The sequence below is a fragment of the Halichoeres trimaculatus genome, unplaced genomic scaffold, assembly GCF_033239565.1.
Source record: "Halichoeres trimaculatus isolate MK-OKI-2021-1 unplaced genomic scaffold, fHalTri1.1 fHalTri1_scaffold_12, whole genome shotgun sequence".
Taxonomy (NCBI): Eukaryota; Metazoa; Chordata; class Actinopteri; order Labriformes; family Labridae; genus Halichoeres; species Halichoeres trimaculatus.
In genome coordinates, this window is record NW_027437190.1 from 5,291,516 (window position 1) to 5,308,680 (window position 17,165).

The window sequence follows — 17,165 nt, forward strand, 5'->3', positions numbered from 1 at the left end:
TAGGGTTTACAGAGAATGGTCCCAAAAAGAGAAAATATCCAGTGAGCAGCAGTTCTGTGGGTCAAAATGTCTTGTTGATGCCAGAGTTCAGAGGAGAATGGACAGACTGGTTGGAGCTGATAGAAAGGCAACAGTAACTCAAATAACCACTGGTTACAACCGAGGTCTGCAGAAGAGCATCTCTGAACACACAACACGTCCAATCTTGAGGCAGATGGTCTACAGCAGCAGAAGACCACACCAGGTGACCCTCCTGTCAGCTAAGAACAGGAAACTGAGGCTACAATTCACACAGCAACACCAAAACTGGACAATAGAAGATTGGAAAAACGTTGCCTGGTCTGATGAGTCTGGATTTCTGCTCCACATTCAGATGGTAGGGTCAGAATTTGGAGTCAACAACATGAAAGCATGGATCCATCCTGCCTTGTATCAATGGTTCAGGCTGCTGCTGGTGTAATGGTGTGGGGGATATTTTCTTGGCTCACTTTGGGCCCCTTAGTACCAACTGAGCATGGTTTAAAGTCCACAGCCTACCTGAGTATTGTTGCTGACCATGTCCATCCCTTTATGAGCACAGTGTACCCTTCTTCTGATGGCTACTTCCAGCAGGATAACGCTCCATGTCATAAAGCTGGAATCATCTCAGACTGGTTTCTTCAACATGACAATGAGTTCCCTGAGTGTATATGGGCACCGCTGCCTTAAAAATGCAACTTAATGTAACTGTTCCAGTGTTGTAAAGTTTTCCAGGTGACTTGGATGTTTTCTCACCTGGTGCTGTGTCTTTGTCTTGTGCTCTGGGGAAGAAGACCCTGATCACACTGGTGTTGATGTATATAAGCGGCAAACACCGAGACGCCAACGTGTGGCTCCTCATGGGCTGACCCACTGATTTCCCACGCTCTTTGTAGCGCCTTGGCACTGTGGCCTAAAACAAATCAGAGTCAGAAATGACACACCACATAAACTCTCATCCTTTGGGTTAAAATGATTAAAATGAACATCAGTACATGGACCGGGAACAGCTTGGATGTCCTGAACAGAAAAAGTCAGAGACAGGTGCTTCTCCTCTACCTGAAAGACGGCTGCTACAGTGAACAACAGGGGGCAGGAAAGCACCACGTCGAAGGGCTGGGCCGTCAGCAGGATTTCCCTCAGATACTGTGGTGAGCTGTCAGCCAATGGGTCACTGTTGACCCGCTGACTGGCGGCTGTCGCACCGCTGCGTGAGGGTCGCTCAGTCCGGGTGGTGAGTTTGTGACGGACGTTTTTGGTGACAGCCTGAGTGTACGTTATGGAGAGGAAGCCATGCTGCTGATGTGAGCCCTCCAGGACTTTGGCTGCCGTCTGGGCGATGGTGAAACAGTAAAAAGCAAACTGATGACAGCGTCATGAAGCAGGGGAAATACAGACACAAGTTTGAGCTGCTGACTGTTACTTTGGTCAACTTGTGTGACTAAGGGTTAAGAGAGAATAAAAACCTGATGGTGCTTTCTTCTCACACAATCCTAATTAAAATGCTAATATATAGAAGCATATTGCATTCACTTAAAAAAAAAATCCCTTCAAAACCGAATTTTTTTTTTTTTTTGAATGTCCTGTTTTTATGAGATACTATCTTGTAATTACAGAATTTCCCATGATGCCCCGCTGCATGACTCGTTGCTGCATGTTTTGCTGCCAATCAGAGGGCGGGGTCAATACAGGTTTTTGAGCTAGTATCTCATAAAAACAGGACATTTTCTTTCTTAAATTTTTCCCCTTTTTTTTTTTTTTTTTTTTACTTTTATTACTTTCTTTCCCCTTTTCTTTGGAAAAAAAAGGGAAGAAAGGGAAAAAGGGGAAAAAAGGAAAAAAAAAAGGAAATTCTAAAATGAATAAAAAATTCTGTTTTGTAATAAAAATGTTGTAAAAAAAAAAAGAAGCATTTTTATTTTATTTTATTTTATTTTAATTTCAGGTGAATGCAATACGCAACCGCACTAGTATGGTAGATTTAAATAATTTGTGAAAACTGTCAATTAAATTCAACAAAATATTATCTAACATTTGAGATACCTAATTTGGTAAGCCATACTTTAAAATAGACACCCGTAGGGAAAAAAAAAACAAAAACAAAAAAACAATTATATACGTCCTCCAATTTAAAAAAAATAATAATAATAAAATAAATACTCTTTATATTTTGTCCACTCTTTCTTAAAAACCAATGCTGAGGAAACTAGCCAAATTAAATTCCAAGCATCGTTTCCCTGTGCAATAATTCAAAGACAAAGGATCTCTAATCATAGAAATAAAAGTTAAAACTGCAGCTGTGTATGACTAGATAATTTCCTGTTCATCAAATGCAGAACATCAGAATTGACTCTTTTTGATTAGGGGTGATTTCAGATACATATGTTTTGTTAAAATCGAAGATTTATCTTGGAAAACAAAGAAAGTAAAAGAAAAACATTGTGTTTTGCACATCTTAAAGAAAGGCAGATCTGATTAAGACATCAAAGTAAACTCTGCAAAAAGCATCCAGTGACTGTGGACTGAGCAGCTGTGATTCAAAGAGTTTACTGAATTTACAAATTTCCTCATAAAGTCAGCACCCTCAGGGAGAGACTGCTGAAACAAAACTGAAGTTTCAAAAATGAGGAGCAGAACTTTGAGCAGAAACAAATTTAGATCTAAGAGCACAGAGACGCTGTTCAAGCCACGATGACTGGAGGCCTCGCAGAGTAACAGTCGAGGGGAGAAAAGCTGGTTTCTTACAGGAGGGAAAAAGCCAGAGAAGTGGCTGAGAGTGTCTTGCTTGCTGACCGGTCGAACCAGCACAGTGCGTCTGTTCAGCTTGTCAGTGCAAGAGAGGACCACTCCTCCACAGCTGCCTGAGCTCCACACACCATCCTCCGTACTGGAGGCGAAGAGACAGAGACAGACAGAGATGCCAAGTGGGAGGTAGGAGGTGTAAGAGGAGAGGAGGGGGAAGCCATTGTAAACAGAATGAGAGAGAAGTAGGGAAGGAAATATAAACAGGGGAAAGAAGACAGAAAAGCACTGATTAAGAACTGATTAAAAGGGAAGCAGCTTGAGCCACCTGATATCTCAAGAAATGGTCTTATACCAAAGTTTAACAGGAAGCAGTTTGTAGCTTAAATTTCATGACCCCAAATCGTAAACAGAAAGAAATTAAAATCAGGATTATTCATATCTACTGTGCTCTTTCAGATCAAGTATAAGACCATCACCAGAATAAGAATTTATCAACCAGAACAGAGGCCCGTGTCCTCATCTCCTCTGCACATGCAGGAACAGGCACTGAATGGTTGTCTCTACAGTCCTTTGGCTGGAGGCCCCCACTGTGAGTGTTCCTCTGGAAGTGAAATTTAACCTGAAATTTACCTTGATACTTCAATTAGAATGTATTTTAATAAAATAGTTTTCCTTATTTTTCCAGCATGAGCAGAGATGAGGGACTGTGATTAGGAGCATCGGAGCAGCAGCGACACAGTTTAGAGAGGCCGTAGGCAGCAACGGCTGGGTTTGGATAGGCAGAGGCCTCACCGCTGCTGTCTCTCTGCACTGCAGGAGAAGTCCTTCATAGTGACCAAAGTGCCAGCCCTGCCCTGGCCTGGTGAGACACACAAGGCCAAGTTTAACTCCAGAATACTGAAAACTCAAACTGTAATGGCACCAGATATCATTCAGACAAGTGGAACATTTCTAACATCTGAAAAGCCTGGAGGACTTCTCTGACACTTCAGATTATTATGTTTGCTAAAGGTGCAGTGTGTAGAGGATGGCAGAATTTGTCCAAACAGAAGTGGTGGAAATGAGACATAAAGGCTATAGATGTTATAATTAGTGAACAATTATCCCCATAAAACTTTAGTTTTCTTTTCAATAAGTTAGAAAAAAGCTTCTTATATTTACATTACTGCAGGTCAAGCTAATGGAGGCAGACACAATGAACAGTCATGTCTGTCTACGGCAGATTTTGGGGGACAGAAAGAGCGAAATGCAGCTTTTAATATGAGCCTGACCACCTGTCCTAAAATTTGTACTGTTTTTATGGTAAAAGATTGAAACAATGATTGTTGTCAAAGAAGAAGAACAAGAGGAGGTGGAAAAAGAAGAAGAAGAAGAAGAAGAAGAAGAAGAAGAAAAGGAAGAAGAAGAAAAAGAAAAAAGAATAAGAGCAACCTGAGAGGAAGCAGAAGAAAAAGAAGAAGATGGAGAAAAAAGACAGAAGAATAAGAAGAAAAGTCGAAAAAGAAAAAGAGGAAGAGGGAGAAGAAGAAAAAGAAGAAGAAGATGAGAAGAGGAGAAAAAGAAAAGAAGAAAAAGAAAGAAAAAGAAAGATAAAAAGAAAAGAAGAAGTAGAAGAAGAAGAAAAGAAAAAAGAGAAGGAGAAGAAAAAGAAGAAGATGATGAAAATGAAAAGAAAAGGATGAGGGAGAGGAAGAAGAAGAAAAAGAAGAAGATGAAGAATAAAAAGAAAAGTAAAGATAAATAGAAGAGAAGACAAAAAAGAAGAAAGGAAGAGAAAGATGAGAGGAAGAAGAAGAAGATTAAGAAAAAGAAGAGGAAAAGAAGAAAAAGCAAAAGAGGAAGAGGGAGAAGAAGAAAAAGAAGAAGATAAGAAGAAGAGGAGGAAAAAGAAAAGAAAATGAAAGAAAATGAAAGATAAAAAGAAGAGAAGTACAATTAGAAATGGAAGTAGAATAAGTAGAATAAGAAGAAAAGAAAAAAAGAAGAAGAAGAAGAAGAAGAAAAGAAAAAAGGATGAGGGAGAAGAAGAAGAAGAAAAGGAAAGGAAAGGAAAGGGAAGGAAAGGAAAGAAGAAGAAGAAGGAGAAGAATCTCACACTTTGGAGCAATAAAACAAACACCATGAGGTGAATTGATTCAGAGGACTTGCTGCATCGATATTGAATTGGGCAAGGAAATATTGCGATGCATTGATTCATTGACATTTTCACCACCCCTAGAGTTTTCTTTCCTCTCTGACAGTCAGAGGTGGATTGGTGCTTCACTGTTGAAGGCTAGCTCTGTCAAACAGAACATGAGCTATCAGGGGTGATGTGGCTGTCATGGAGCTTTCTGCCTGTTGCTTCTCCAGATATGAGACATGTCCCACAGCATCAACGCCCATCAACATGATGATCAGAGTAAATGATGAATTTAGCAACTGATGAGCTCATTCTGAAATCTGAAGGTCCATGTCACTTAAACTCTAATTTCAACACACTGCACCTTTAAATGAGTATTTTCCGTTTCAGTGTTTTGAGTTATGAATCAAATTTAAGCATTGAATGTAAATTTTGAATCACTAAAACTGTTTTCTTTTTAGAAAATAAACCTTTTGTTCCTGCATCCACCTGAAGAAAAAGGAACCTGTGAAACAGACATCAAAAGAAGCTGATAGGACGACACACCCATCCATCAACATGAACACTTCATAGGAAACATAAAGACTTCACCTGCAGAAGACGACACAGACATATACATACACAGTTTAAAAACAGTTCCTCTAAAACGCAGAGTGATTAACAACACATGTAAACCACACACAACAGAAACGCTTCAACACCATCTGCATCACCCCTCCTCCTGCTTTCCATCTGAACACTGGGCGTTCAGTGAGAGCGTGGTCCAGCTTGTGAGGGTGTAAGTGTGTGGTTTATGCATCATTATCATCTGTGTGTATGTCAGCCTTTTTTTTTTTACTCCTCTCAGCTGTATGACTGAAAAATACATATGGACCCCCCACGGCTCTCCATCTCTTCCATCATCACTTTCTTCTCCGTGTCTCTGCTCCCATCCGCTCATCCCTCTCTCCAAACCATTTGCACAACAGCTGGAAGAAATCAGGTCCAATTTATGTGAGCTGCTCCTCGGAGCCAGCGAGGGTGAACTGTCACCGGCCGTCCTCTCCCTCTTAGGGCATGTCTTTGTTTCACAAAGTTACGGTTGCTATGGCGACCCAGTTGGAACACAGTGGAGCGGAAACCTTCAGGTTTCTAAACTTGCTGCTGGACAGGGGACAGAATTAAAGCATGTTTATCCCCTTCTTGCTTCCTTGTTCCTGTTTAATTCCCCTACCTGGCTCTGAGATGAGGAATCCCCTCAGGACAACATCCTCCTCGTCCAACCAGCCTTCTCCGCTCATCGTGTTCTATTTTGACACAATCAGATATTTACAAATGTGTCCACCTCCCATATTTGTCTGTACTATCTAACTTTCCATTCATTCTCCAGCAGTGAGATAGCTCAGGCCAGATGACACATTTTTTCTGTCAGCTCTGATTTAATCTGACCCTGTGCACACAAATAACCTGGGCTGGGTGATGAAATACCAGACAATTATCTGTTCAGAGTGATTCATAAGGACTCCAACCCATGTGGACTCTCTCTTATGTGTTGAAGATACAGATTAGAGTGGGCACAGAGCCAGGAGGTCCTCCACTGTGTCCTAAGCAGCCGTGACTGTAACCTGGCGTGGATGTCTGGGTGCTTCTGCTTGCCAGACCTTGGTGCAGTTAAATATGTGTCAGGACCTGGCTGTTAAATGCACATTAAAATTAAATAAGCCAGAAATGAGAAAATTGTCCCATTATCTACTTAGGAAGGTATAGAGGTCTGCTATAAAGATTAGGGTTGGCTCTGTCTCAGAGGCAATTTGACACACACCTGTGGAGAGCAGTGCAGTGTGGTATAATGACTCATGACACCCCTACACACTATTTCTGCTCAACAACTGACACCGTCCTGGCTCCAGCTGAGGCTTCATACCATAAGTAGCACATCTCCACACGAGGTAGAGATCATCAAACCGCAGTAACACAGAGCGGTTTGAGCTATATGTAGGAGTTCAGAGCCAAGAGCAGACCCCTGACCTGCACAGACAGGGCAGGCTGTGAGAGGGCTGCGCTAACCTCAGAGTCAGTCAGACCCACATCATTCCTCTTATATCATCAGGGGAAACAGCGTTCATTGCTGATAATAGGTTTCAGTATTAGTGCCAGGGTTCATTTGGCAGCCACTTTAGATACAGTCTCAGCCTTTAGGTGAAAACATAAGGGGTGCACTGATAACGATCCAGGTATTGGGTATCAGTGTATTGGTGCCCCTCAAAGCTGGATTGGTATCTGTAGGGTGGGGCCGATCCATGGTGCCAATCCAGGTAACTACCATATTTATTTATTGATTTATTTTCACCAGCGCTCTTGGCTACTTGATTTGAAATGTATCCTCTGATGCACTGTCTTTGTTCTTTGCTGCATCACCAGTCTACAGGGTATAAAAGTTTATTTACATTCTGAAGCTTTGTTTTACTGGTAAACATTTTAATATTTTATATTTAAAAAATATTAACTTCAGTAATTCTATATGTACTCATTTTATGCTTATTTTCTCCAAAACATTACCAGTCTTATCCCACAGTAGGGCATGCAGGTTAATATCTAGCTCTGGTATCAGATTGGTATTGGTATCTGTCAATACACAAAGCCCAGGTATCGGTATCACCAGAAAAGTTGGATAAGTGCATCCCTAGAAAATACCTGCAAGTTTTAGTCACATTTTAGTCTTTTTGCCCTCTTCAATTTTGTTCACACAGTTTTCTCTTTAGAAGGACTGTGCTTCACTATTATGACAGCCCTTAAATGCATCTACAGTGACTGACACAATACACAGACACTTCACTGATCTTTGAACTACTTCATCTTTGATGATAGAGTTCAGGATTTTTAATGTTAAACCTTTATGAAGATGTTTTATTTCTTTTTCACTGGATCAGTCCAAACTTTCTGCATGCACTGCAAAAAAAAAGAAATCTTATCAAGTGTTTTTGTCTTACTTTAAGTAAAAATGGTCTTCTTATACCTAATATGAGCCTCATTCAACTGGTCAGTCCAGAATTTTTTTTTTAAAGTTATTCAAAGACAAAAATGAGCTCTGAATTGCTTGTAAGTTGTATAAAAAACCTGCCAAAGAAACAAGAAAAAATTGCTCAAAATTAGCTTAAAACTAAAATAAAGTCTTAATAAAAGAAACTTTTCTCTTGTTCTATTGGCAGATTGTTTTTACTGGTTCCAAGCAATTCAGACCTCATTTTGTCTTTAAATAACTTGAAACTAGACATTTTTCTGGACTGGTCACGTGAATGTGGCTCCTATTAAGTCTAACATGGCATTTTCTAGTGAAAATAAGACAAAAACACTTGATAAAGTTTCAGTTTTTTCCGATGTGGTGACCTGGTACGGGTCACTCAATATCAAAAAGCAGCAAAATGCAGAGTTTCATCAAAAACTGTGTGTCAGAATCACAGAATCGTCACTCTCTGACCTCTCTGACCTCTCTGACTTGTGAGCTAAGCTAAGTGTCTGAAGCTCAGTCAGTCTTGGCAGATCAGAGTCATTCTATGTCCAGGGTTTTTAAGTCACTGCTGTCAGGCCACAGATTCAGCCGCCGGCATGCAGGGTGAGGAGGTTGAGAGACTCATTTGTTCCTGCTGCCATCAGCTTTTTAAACAACTAACTGTGTTGCCTCTGTTTACACTTTTTTTTCTTAACTATTGTACTTATGTATCGTCCATCCTCTGTTGTTTGTCTGCTGACTGTACTCTGTGTTTTGCTGCTGACTGAGAGACACAGAGCTATTAACGGTAACAGGGGCAGAAAACTTTAAATGTTAAATATGACACAGACGTCAGCCCAGGAGCTGTTTGTGGTTTGTCTCTGACACACACTGAGGGTTAAAATCATCAGTGAACATGAGGGAGATGCACGGAGGAGGTGAGGACTTGTACCCACAGCTCACCTGTTACAGGTGAGAGACTGAGCTAACACTGCTAACTCTGTGAGAGCGTCACAGGAATGTGCTGACTGTATTTCTGACCGTTCACCATGAACACTTTTGCCTGGGTAATGAAAACTAAACTTGGTAGTTTTTATCATCAGTGAAGTATTCCAGTTTGTCTCTGTCATGGAAAAATAGCTCATTAATGAACATTTATCGCGATAAACTGAGCTAACTGAATTATCACTGATTGGTGCGAGGTCCATCAAGGCCAGTATCTCCTCATCTGTCTGGCTTGGTTAGTGAAGGAGGCACTTTGGGGAATAATCAGACAAAGAGGCACAGAGGCATGTCACCCCTCACACATGCTGTTGTTATGGTGAAACATGGAGAGTAATGGAGCCTTGTTTTGTTATTATCTAAGCAGAGAGGAGGGACTGCCCTGTGCTGAGTGCTTCAAATCTCTGACTCACACTTTTCTGATTTCATCTCAGAGGCATGTGTTTAAGATAAGGAGCTAATGAGAGCTTTTAATAGCCAGGGTCCAGAAAGACTGATGAGTTCAGGACTTAATTAACGAGTAAGGAATAAAAATGACTTGGTGGCAACTTCTAAGATTCTACAGTTTGTCTTTGAATCAGGAGTTGGATTAAACCATTTTGACAGGAACCTGGTATTAGAAGAGATAACAAATTCTCTTTTTCCCACGGTAGTTTTCCTATAACCAGACTGATACAGCACAAACTGAAAGACCGGTTGTCTTTCAGTTTGTTGGTTCATTTGTCCCGCTGGGATCCTCAGCACACCAGCTGTCTGGAGAGGTAATAAAGCTGAGATTATAATTTCAGCAAACCACAATGTATGAGTAGAAAAGATGTCAGGGGTAATGTTCCCAAAGTGCAGACATCACTGTCGTTGAAATCAGTCTTTTCAGATTTTAATATGCTGTGAGGAGGATCTGTTTTAATTGGACTGCAGCACCACCCTTTGGCTCAGAGTCTAACGTACATTGTCGTGAAGGCGTGACTTTTAACCAGGTGTTTGTTTTGGAATTAAATGGAGAGCAGCTCCAAACAAATTTTCTTTGTTCAAGACAACTTTTACCTGATTCAACGCCCCAAGGTAAGAGACTTATCAGTACAGTTACGTAGCTTTACGGTTTGAAAAGTGATAACAAGCAAACACTCTACTATTTATGTCCTGCCAGTCATCTACTAATCAGAGCTAACGTAACGTCACTCTTCATTTTATTGATAGACTCTCAAGTTTGAACAGACCACTGCAGAATAACTGCTGACTGTGGGTTGGAATCAACATTATCACAGTTTAGCTCCTGTGTTTAGCCTTTAGCTCGTGCTCTATCTCTCCTGTTTAACTTTCTTCTGCTCTTCTGTCCTTTTTCTGTCTGGCAGTTAGGCTCCAGTGTCCACCATCACTACAAAATTAATCACAGAAATCATTTTTAGCAGAGAAAAACACAGATCTGTCTTCTCTCTACTAAACTTCGTCAGCCGGCCTGGTGTTGTCATAGAGACTCAGAGACTTGGTAAATCAGTCCAGTTCTGCTTGACCTGATCAGGAAGCTCAGAAGAGGCATTTTGAAATAAGATATATTGGTGCTGTTAATCTCATTTTAAAGTGTGGATTATGATCAGGCATATATCTAGTAGGGAGACTTTTTCAAGATCACTTAGAAACTCCTCACAGGGACTTTAAACGTGACTAAAACTCTTTATAAACGCATAAAAACACACATTAATGTACACAATATGTACTCTACCTGCATTTGTAGTGGTCGATGTTGAAGCTGCCGACTTTACATTTGATCTTAGTGTAAACGTCCTGGACATCGACTGAGGCACTCAGGTCTTCCAGTTCACTGATGACACAAATCTCTGAAAAATACACACACACAAAGAAATTAATTTAAATTATACCCTACATTTTTTAAAAGTGACTTTAATCCTCTGTACCATGTTTGTACCATCAATGCACCTGGTGTGTATTCAAACACCCACCCAGCCCAGGAGCTGAGCTGTTTGTTGTGTCTCATTGTTTCCACTAAAGGAGTCATTACAGGCTGGTCTGACAGAACTGGACTCTCAGTGTGTGAAGCGTTGGTTGATGTTCTGTTTCCTTGTAGTGACTCTCAGAAACTGGAAGTTTTCAATGTCCTCTTACACTTTGAGCATTGGACTTCTCAGATGTATTGTGGATATTGTGTGTTTGTGTGTGAAATGAACCATTCAAACTCTGTTGATGCTGGTGCATTGCTTTTTCTAAATCCTCCATGTGAGAGGCCTGGAAACCCTGAGTCTTTTATCTGGAACAAAAAGAAAAGTGTAGCACTGATCTGTGCTGTTAGACTCCAGAGTCTTGTGTTTGAATGTCCTACTCTTAATTACAAACACATAACAGCGTGACACGTCATCAGAAGGTCGATATGTCTGGAATGGCTGTATTTCCATTTCTCTGGAGAGACAAGAATCTTATTTCCTCTGCGTTTGAGAAACACATGACATCACCCTGCAGTCGTAGCTTACTTATCTCCAAGAATGTACTTCTGATATTAGGTTTTTAATATGCTGCAAACTCACAACTCTTGTTTTCATTAGCATGTTCAGCGTGTTGCACGCAGAAAATCCAGTGGTGAGTCCCTCGCGCGGCTCAGATGGCTGACATTACGCTCAAATCCAACATAATGCCTATTTAGGATGTCTCTAAGTTAAACCATCTCTGTGAGGTCCTTCAAACATTCCACTTCCACCATTAAAGACCTTCAGCTGGGCTGTCTGCTTGGCAGATGCTAAATATTACAGTCACCAATTAAAGGTAAATCTAGTCTTTCATCTCTGTGGTCCATCTGAAAGGTACGTTCATCACCTGCTTATTTATCTTATCCCTTCCACCTCCTTCCCTCCAGCTTCCTTTCCCTTTCAAGTGCCCAGAATTAAAAAAGGAAACGAGCCTGTAAGTGATCAGTTTAAGTGTTCATGCAGCACGACTGTAAAGTCTGAAACGGTTTCCTGCACAATGACATGTTCGCTTACAGACCTCCATCTGCCTCACACGTTAAAGTTTCTCCATCATTAATTTCAGCTCACTGACGTTATATATAACGCATTTGGACAGTCACTGTTGTATCTTTGATTCCTGTATTTAAACTTCTGTTTCTACTCTCACTTATTTATTATGCGCGGAAGTTTGACAAGCGCTCACTTCACAGAGTGATGTCCTACACACTGTGCACTGATATCATGCATCTCATTGCAGTGCAGTAAAGACGCAGCAGAACTTGGGGTACCTGTCTTTTTGGTTGCTGTGTCAGGAGCGAACAGTTTAACCGTGACCTTGGGTAACATCCACTGCATCCAAAGGCTGACTTTCCCCCCGGTGCCTCCGATGGTGCTGGTTTTCTGCTCCAGGGTCACGGTGTCGTTGAACTGGTTGTCGTCTCCAGCAGGAACTGAGTCACCCTGGAGGACAAAGAGAAGATTTACCATCCAGGCCTATTTGAGGCTAGTGATCCCTGATTTGAAGCTAACCTCAGTTTTATGGCTCAGAATTGACTGAAAACTGTCACAACTTGAAAAAAAAAACAAACATTATTTTGTTGATCTGAGACCTCACTGACAGAGATTTGTTTTAGTTCCAGTTTTAATGAGCAGGCTTGGGGCAACAGAATGCATGCAACAGCATTACATAATTAGCATAAAAAGTAAGTGTATTCCACTACAGTTCAAGACAACAAAACACTTAATCAGATTACAGTTATGTTAAGTAAAATTGAGATCATTTTTGTAGGATTATAATTTAAGTGCATTTTCAATCTTCGATCTTAAATGTCCTTCACAAGAAATTTGGTGCCACTGTATACACAGAATAAAAATACACATAAATGCCAAACAAGTTACTCCAAGTTAACTCCTTAAATTATGTGGTATTTCTCCTCCTTAACAATTGAAGCCAGCAGGTCAGGGTCAACAATGTCCTTTCTGAGCCCACAACCATCAGCACAGGTGCCCCACAGGGTTGTGTCAGCTCCCCAGTCCTTTTTATACTGTACACAAATGATTGTACAAATAGCCAATCCAGGAACTTTGTTTTTAAATTTTCAGATGACATATCTATCCTCAGCTTACTGTACAAAGACACAAGCCCATCAAGCTTTTTCAGTGAATAGAAAACTATGTACAGAGGTGTGACACCAACCATCTTACTTTAAATGTCACTAAAACGAAGGAGATGGTTCTGGACCCCAGATCGGTGGGGGATCACAGTCCGGTGGTCATACATGACACAGACATTGAACAAGTGTACTCATATAAGTATCTTGGCGTGCTCTTGCACAATACATTTAGCTTTGAAAGTCATGTTGACACTGTGTGCTCCGTCTACAGCAGAGACTTTACTTTTTGCATAGACTCAGAGTGTATAGTGTGGACCAAAATATTATGTTTTTATTCGATCAGGAGACTCACAGCATCATGATCTGTCACCTGACCACTATGTTGCCAATTAAGCAACTTGTCACAATTAGCAACTTGTCTGACCCCTCTAGCGACAAATCTAACATCTTTTTTGGACTTGAGACTCTGACATGAAAGCATGTGTTGCTTGTTGTTTTTTATGTTGATATGTGTTTTTATTGTACTGTTACTCTGTAAACTCTTGAGACATTTTATGCTGTTAAACATGCATTTTATGAACTGGTTATTCAAAAGCCCAACTAGGGACAAGAGTTGGAAACTAGCAGTTGCTATAAACTCTGTGTATTAACTTATTTTTGTCTCATGCTTTGTTAGAGAGCTATGTTAAACTGCAATGTCCCATCAAATGATTAAACTTCAACTCTTCTCAAAGAGCAGCGGGGTCTCCTCCCTGATCCAAATCACTCATAGCCTGACAAGTCATCCTTACTAGCATCTGCAGCCAGGGCTGATGACTGCATGCTGATGAATCACTCATGTGTTTGTCTCTTTTGAAGTAAGATCATTTTGTGTTTGTTGTATGAGGAGCAGACTTTGTGTTCTGTATACTTTTCTTTAGGCCCGTACTTTCAATTTACAATTCACAAGCCCACTGCCTGAATTTACATTATGGTTTTCATTACCTTTCATTTGTTTGCCATTTTTTTTGTTGAACATTTAGGGCTGGGTGTGTCTAAAACAGTATAATGGGTGCTCTTGATCCACACTAGTCTCTGTCCCAAACACTCGGACAGAAATTGGGAAAGGGCTTGTGGGTACTCTGTACTCTCAGCCTGGAACCGGCTGCAGAACGATCTAAAGCTCAAGGAGTAGGTGTCCTAAAATGTTTTTAAGTCTAAAATAAAAGACATGGAGGCTGGTTCTATAACTGGGGATGGGTACCTTTCACATTTGAAATGGTGCAGTACTGATGCCTGGTACCTGGCTATCTGTGTCAGTACTCAACCGTACAAATTTTCTGTACTTTAGTGTGTTTGTGTGGTAATAAATATCAATTTGTTTAATCATTAAATCTAAAGGTTTTTCAATTTTACTCATTTATTTCAAGAGCAAATGAGCGGAGTGCAAGCGTAAGCATGAGCAAGAGGGAGGAGGGAGCAGAGCCGCCGAATTTTGAAAAGAGTGTAAAGCAGATGTTTTTTTAAAGAATGGGGTGAAGAGTGGGGTGCTGTCCTACTCAATTTTGCAAGTTCCTGCTCACAACAAGAGTCTGATACATCCCCAAATCTGGGCCAAAATTTGTTTCAGTACAGTATCCGAGTACAAATATGTTATGAACTCCTACCTATTCGAGGTCTGAGGCTTCAATTAAAGATAAGTAAAATGTGCAGGCACATTATTTGGAGCAAGCACAGACTGAGAGGAGCGACGGAGACAGGCACCTTGGGTAGGGAGGAGTGGGAATCCACGCTGCTCCACTCGGCTCGTCTGTTTTTATAACTAATTCCTTGAATTAATCCAAGATGTTAATCAATAATCTTGTGTTTTGTTGACTGTGCTTTGTCTCTTTTTGTGTTTTCCGTCTGTAACTTTGTGTTTTTGCTGCTGCCTGTCTTGGCCAGGTCTCTCTTGAAAAATACTTTTTAATCTCAGTGGGACAAACCTGTTAAAATAAATTCAAATTAAAATAAAATAAAATAAAATAAAATAAAATAAAATAAAATAAAATAAAATAAAATAAAATAAAATAAAATAAAATAAAATAAAATAAAACAAAACAAAACAAAACAAAATAAAATAAAATACAAAATGAAATAAAACTAGATAAAACACAGAGCCTATTATGTCTGCCGTGTAAAAGAAGCAGTTTTATTTTTGCTTGATAAACTTAACTAATGTGGTCAAGACTTGAGCACTTTCATTCTAGGACTATAAGCTGCTGCCTAAATTTGGTTTCCTCAATTTTTTAACAAGGAATCATTGTTCAGTTGTCTTACAGAATAAACAAAAGTTAGTCATTTCATTGATATTTAGTGTCTTTTTCCTTTATTAGAACATTCTGTACTGGAGCTATCCAAAGTAACTGAAAGTAATCAAGTTACCTTGTAGAAGCCCATAACGTAATAATGACCCATAATGTAATAAAGAGGCCAAATTTATTACGTTATGGGTCATTATTACGTTATGGGCTTCTACATACCTTACTTTAATATAATGGTGCTTGTATTACAGGCAACTTGTCACTGTATCGAGATACATGTCTAAGGTAACCTCCCAACCCTGTTAACCAGCTACCAGCATCTAACATTTCAGCTCGTAGTATCTGCAGCGAAAACAAACAAACCCAGCACTGAGTTCAGATGAAAGACAATAGGAGAAGAATGAGCCCATACAAACTCAGTCTTTTATCTTTAAGCTGGTGATCTAACCGTCTAACACATGGCTGTGAGTTTTGCCAACAGCTTTACGTTTCAAAGTGTTGTTGCTGTGCATGAAGCCATAACAAAGCAACCAGCAACTTTCAAGCTTTGGGGCTCGTAGATGACATCAGCGTCTGGTGAACAGAGCTCGACTTGGAGCGGAGCTGTTGTTGGGGAATAGACCATTGTGCAGAGCTGTCACTGAGGTAAACCCCAAAATTAGCCACCAGCATCCACATGGCCTGCTTTCCCTCAAGTGTGCCAGGACACACACGTCTTGCAGCCTGGGAGGGAATGGGAAGTGAAGACCGGAGGTGGGGTGGAGGTGGGGGTTAGGTGGCGAGGAAGCCAGGATGCAGCTGAGGAGGCTGTTCTCTGTGGGCCCTGGGCTCATTATGCGGGCTTTGGCAGAGAGCAGAGGATGACAGTAACAGGGACATTTTTTATTCCTCCATGACACTTCCTGGTTAGATCTGTTAGTCAAATATGTTTCCCCGTGGCTGACTCAGAAAGTGAAAAGCCTTCAAACAAACAATAACTGAAATTTGCAGCCCTGGCACTGCAGTTTGATTTTTCCACAGCTTCTCCCATCACAGTGCGGTAATGACAGATTGTGTCATGTTTATCAAGCCTGGCTGTGGATGGTAGGGAGGTTATCTACTATCTCAATTAAAAGCCCACAAACCCTGGACTGATTACAGCCTCCTAAAGAGGATCCAGATGAGGAAACTATGTCTTTGGTCCACAGCTTGGTGGAGCCATGTGGGGCCTGTGCCAATATGAAAATCAAATTTAATCCCACAGCAGAGGATGGCTGACCGCAGAGCTCAGTATCAGCAGATGATAATTACATATATAAATTAACACTAATGCTGATTCAGAAATACATCCAACATTACAGAGGATGGGGGACCACAAAAAACTGATGAGAGGCATGAGTCCTTAAAGAAGTATTAGCCCACAGAATAACCAACTCATAATAAGTTGAGTTCTTTGAAGCTTATCAGTGAATAAAAATAAATGAATAAATATATAAAAAAGAAAGGTTAGAAAACTTAATTAGGGATTATGTAAAGAAAAAGCACGGCAGATAAAAAGGAATACCACTTGGTACCGTATTCAACGGTACCAATTTTTGATACTTTTTTGTGTTTATGTGGTAAAATATCCATTTGTTTAATAACAAAGTATACTTTTTTTTTCTTGATGCTGAAATGATAATAACATTAACTAGAGATAGTCCGATATAGATTTTTCCGGGCTGATACCGATACCGATCATATGAGTCAAAGAGGCCAATAACGGATATTTGAAGCCGATATTAATTTCCAGTCAAAGTGAAAATATTGGTGTCAAAATTTTGAATAATCCAAACTCCAACACTTTACTTCATTCAAAAACATTAGGCATGAGTTTATTAAACAGCTTCCAGGCTCAGCAGCATGTTTTATAAAGTTAGATGAAAACATATAAAAATAAATAGCTAAAGTTTTCTACAGTAAATAAAGTTTTCCAAAATTTCA

The 17,165-nt window shown here is 40.2% G+C and overlaps 1 protein-coding gene across 3 annotated transcripts in view; it reads right to left on the reverse strand.

The window, feature by feature from the left end:
* The window catches only part of vps13b (vacuolar protein sorting 13 homolog B), a 411,975-nt gene that overhangs the window by 195,927 nt on the left and 198,883 nt on the right, over positions 1–17,165 (reverse strand). For all 3 annotated transcript variants that reach the window (XM_074682783.1, XM_074682782.1, XM_074682784.1), the window contains 5 exons: positions 12,097–12,268; positions 10,573–10,687; positions 2,764–2,905; positions 1,078–1,350; positions 775–931 (listed from right to left, as the gene is read on the reverse strand). In XM_074682783.1, coding sequence (XP_074538884.1) covers positions 775–931; positions 1,078–1,350; positions 2,764–2,905; positions 10,573–10,687; positions 12,097–12,268 — 859 coding nt within the window. The remainder of the gene's footprint in view (positions 1–774; positions 932–1,077; positions 1,351–2,763; positions 2,906–10,572; positions 10,688–12,096; positions 12,269–17,165) is intronic.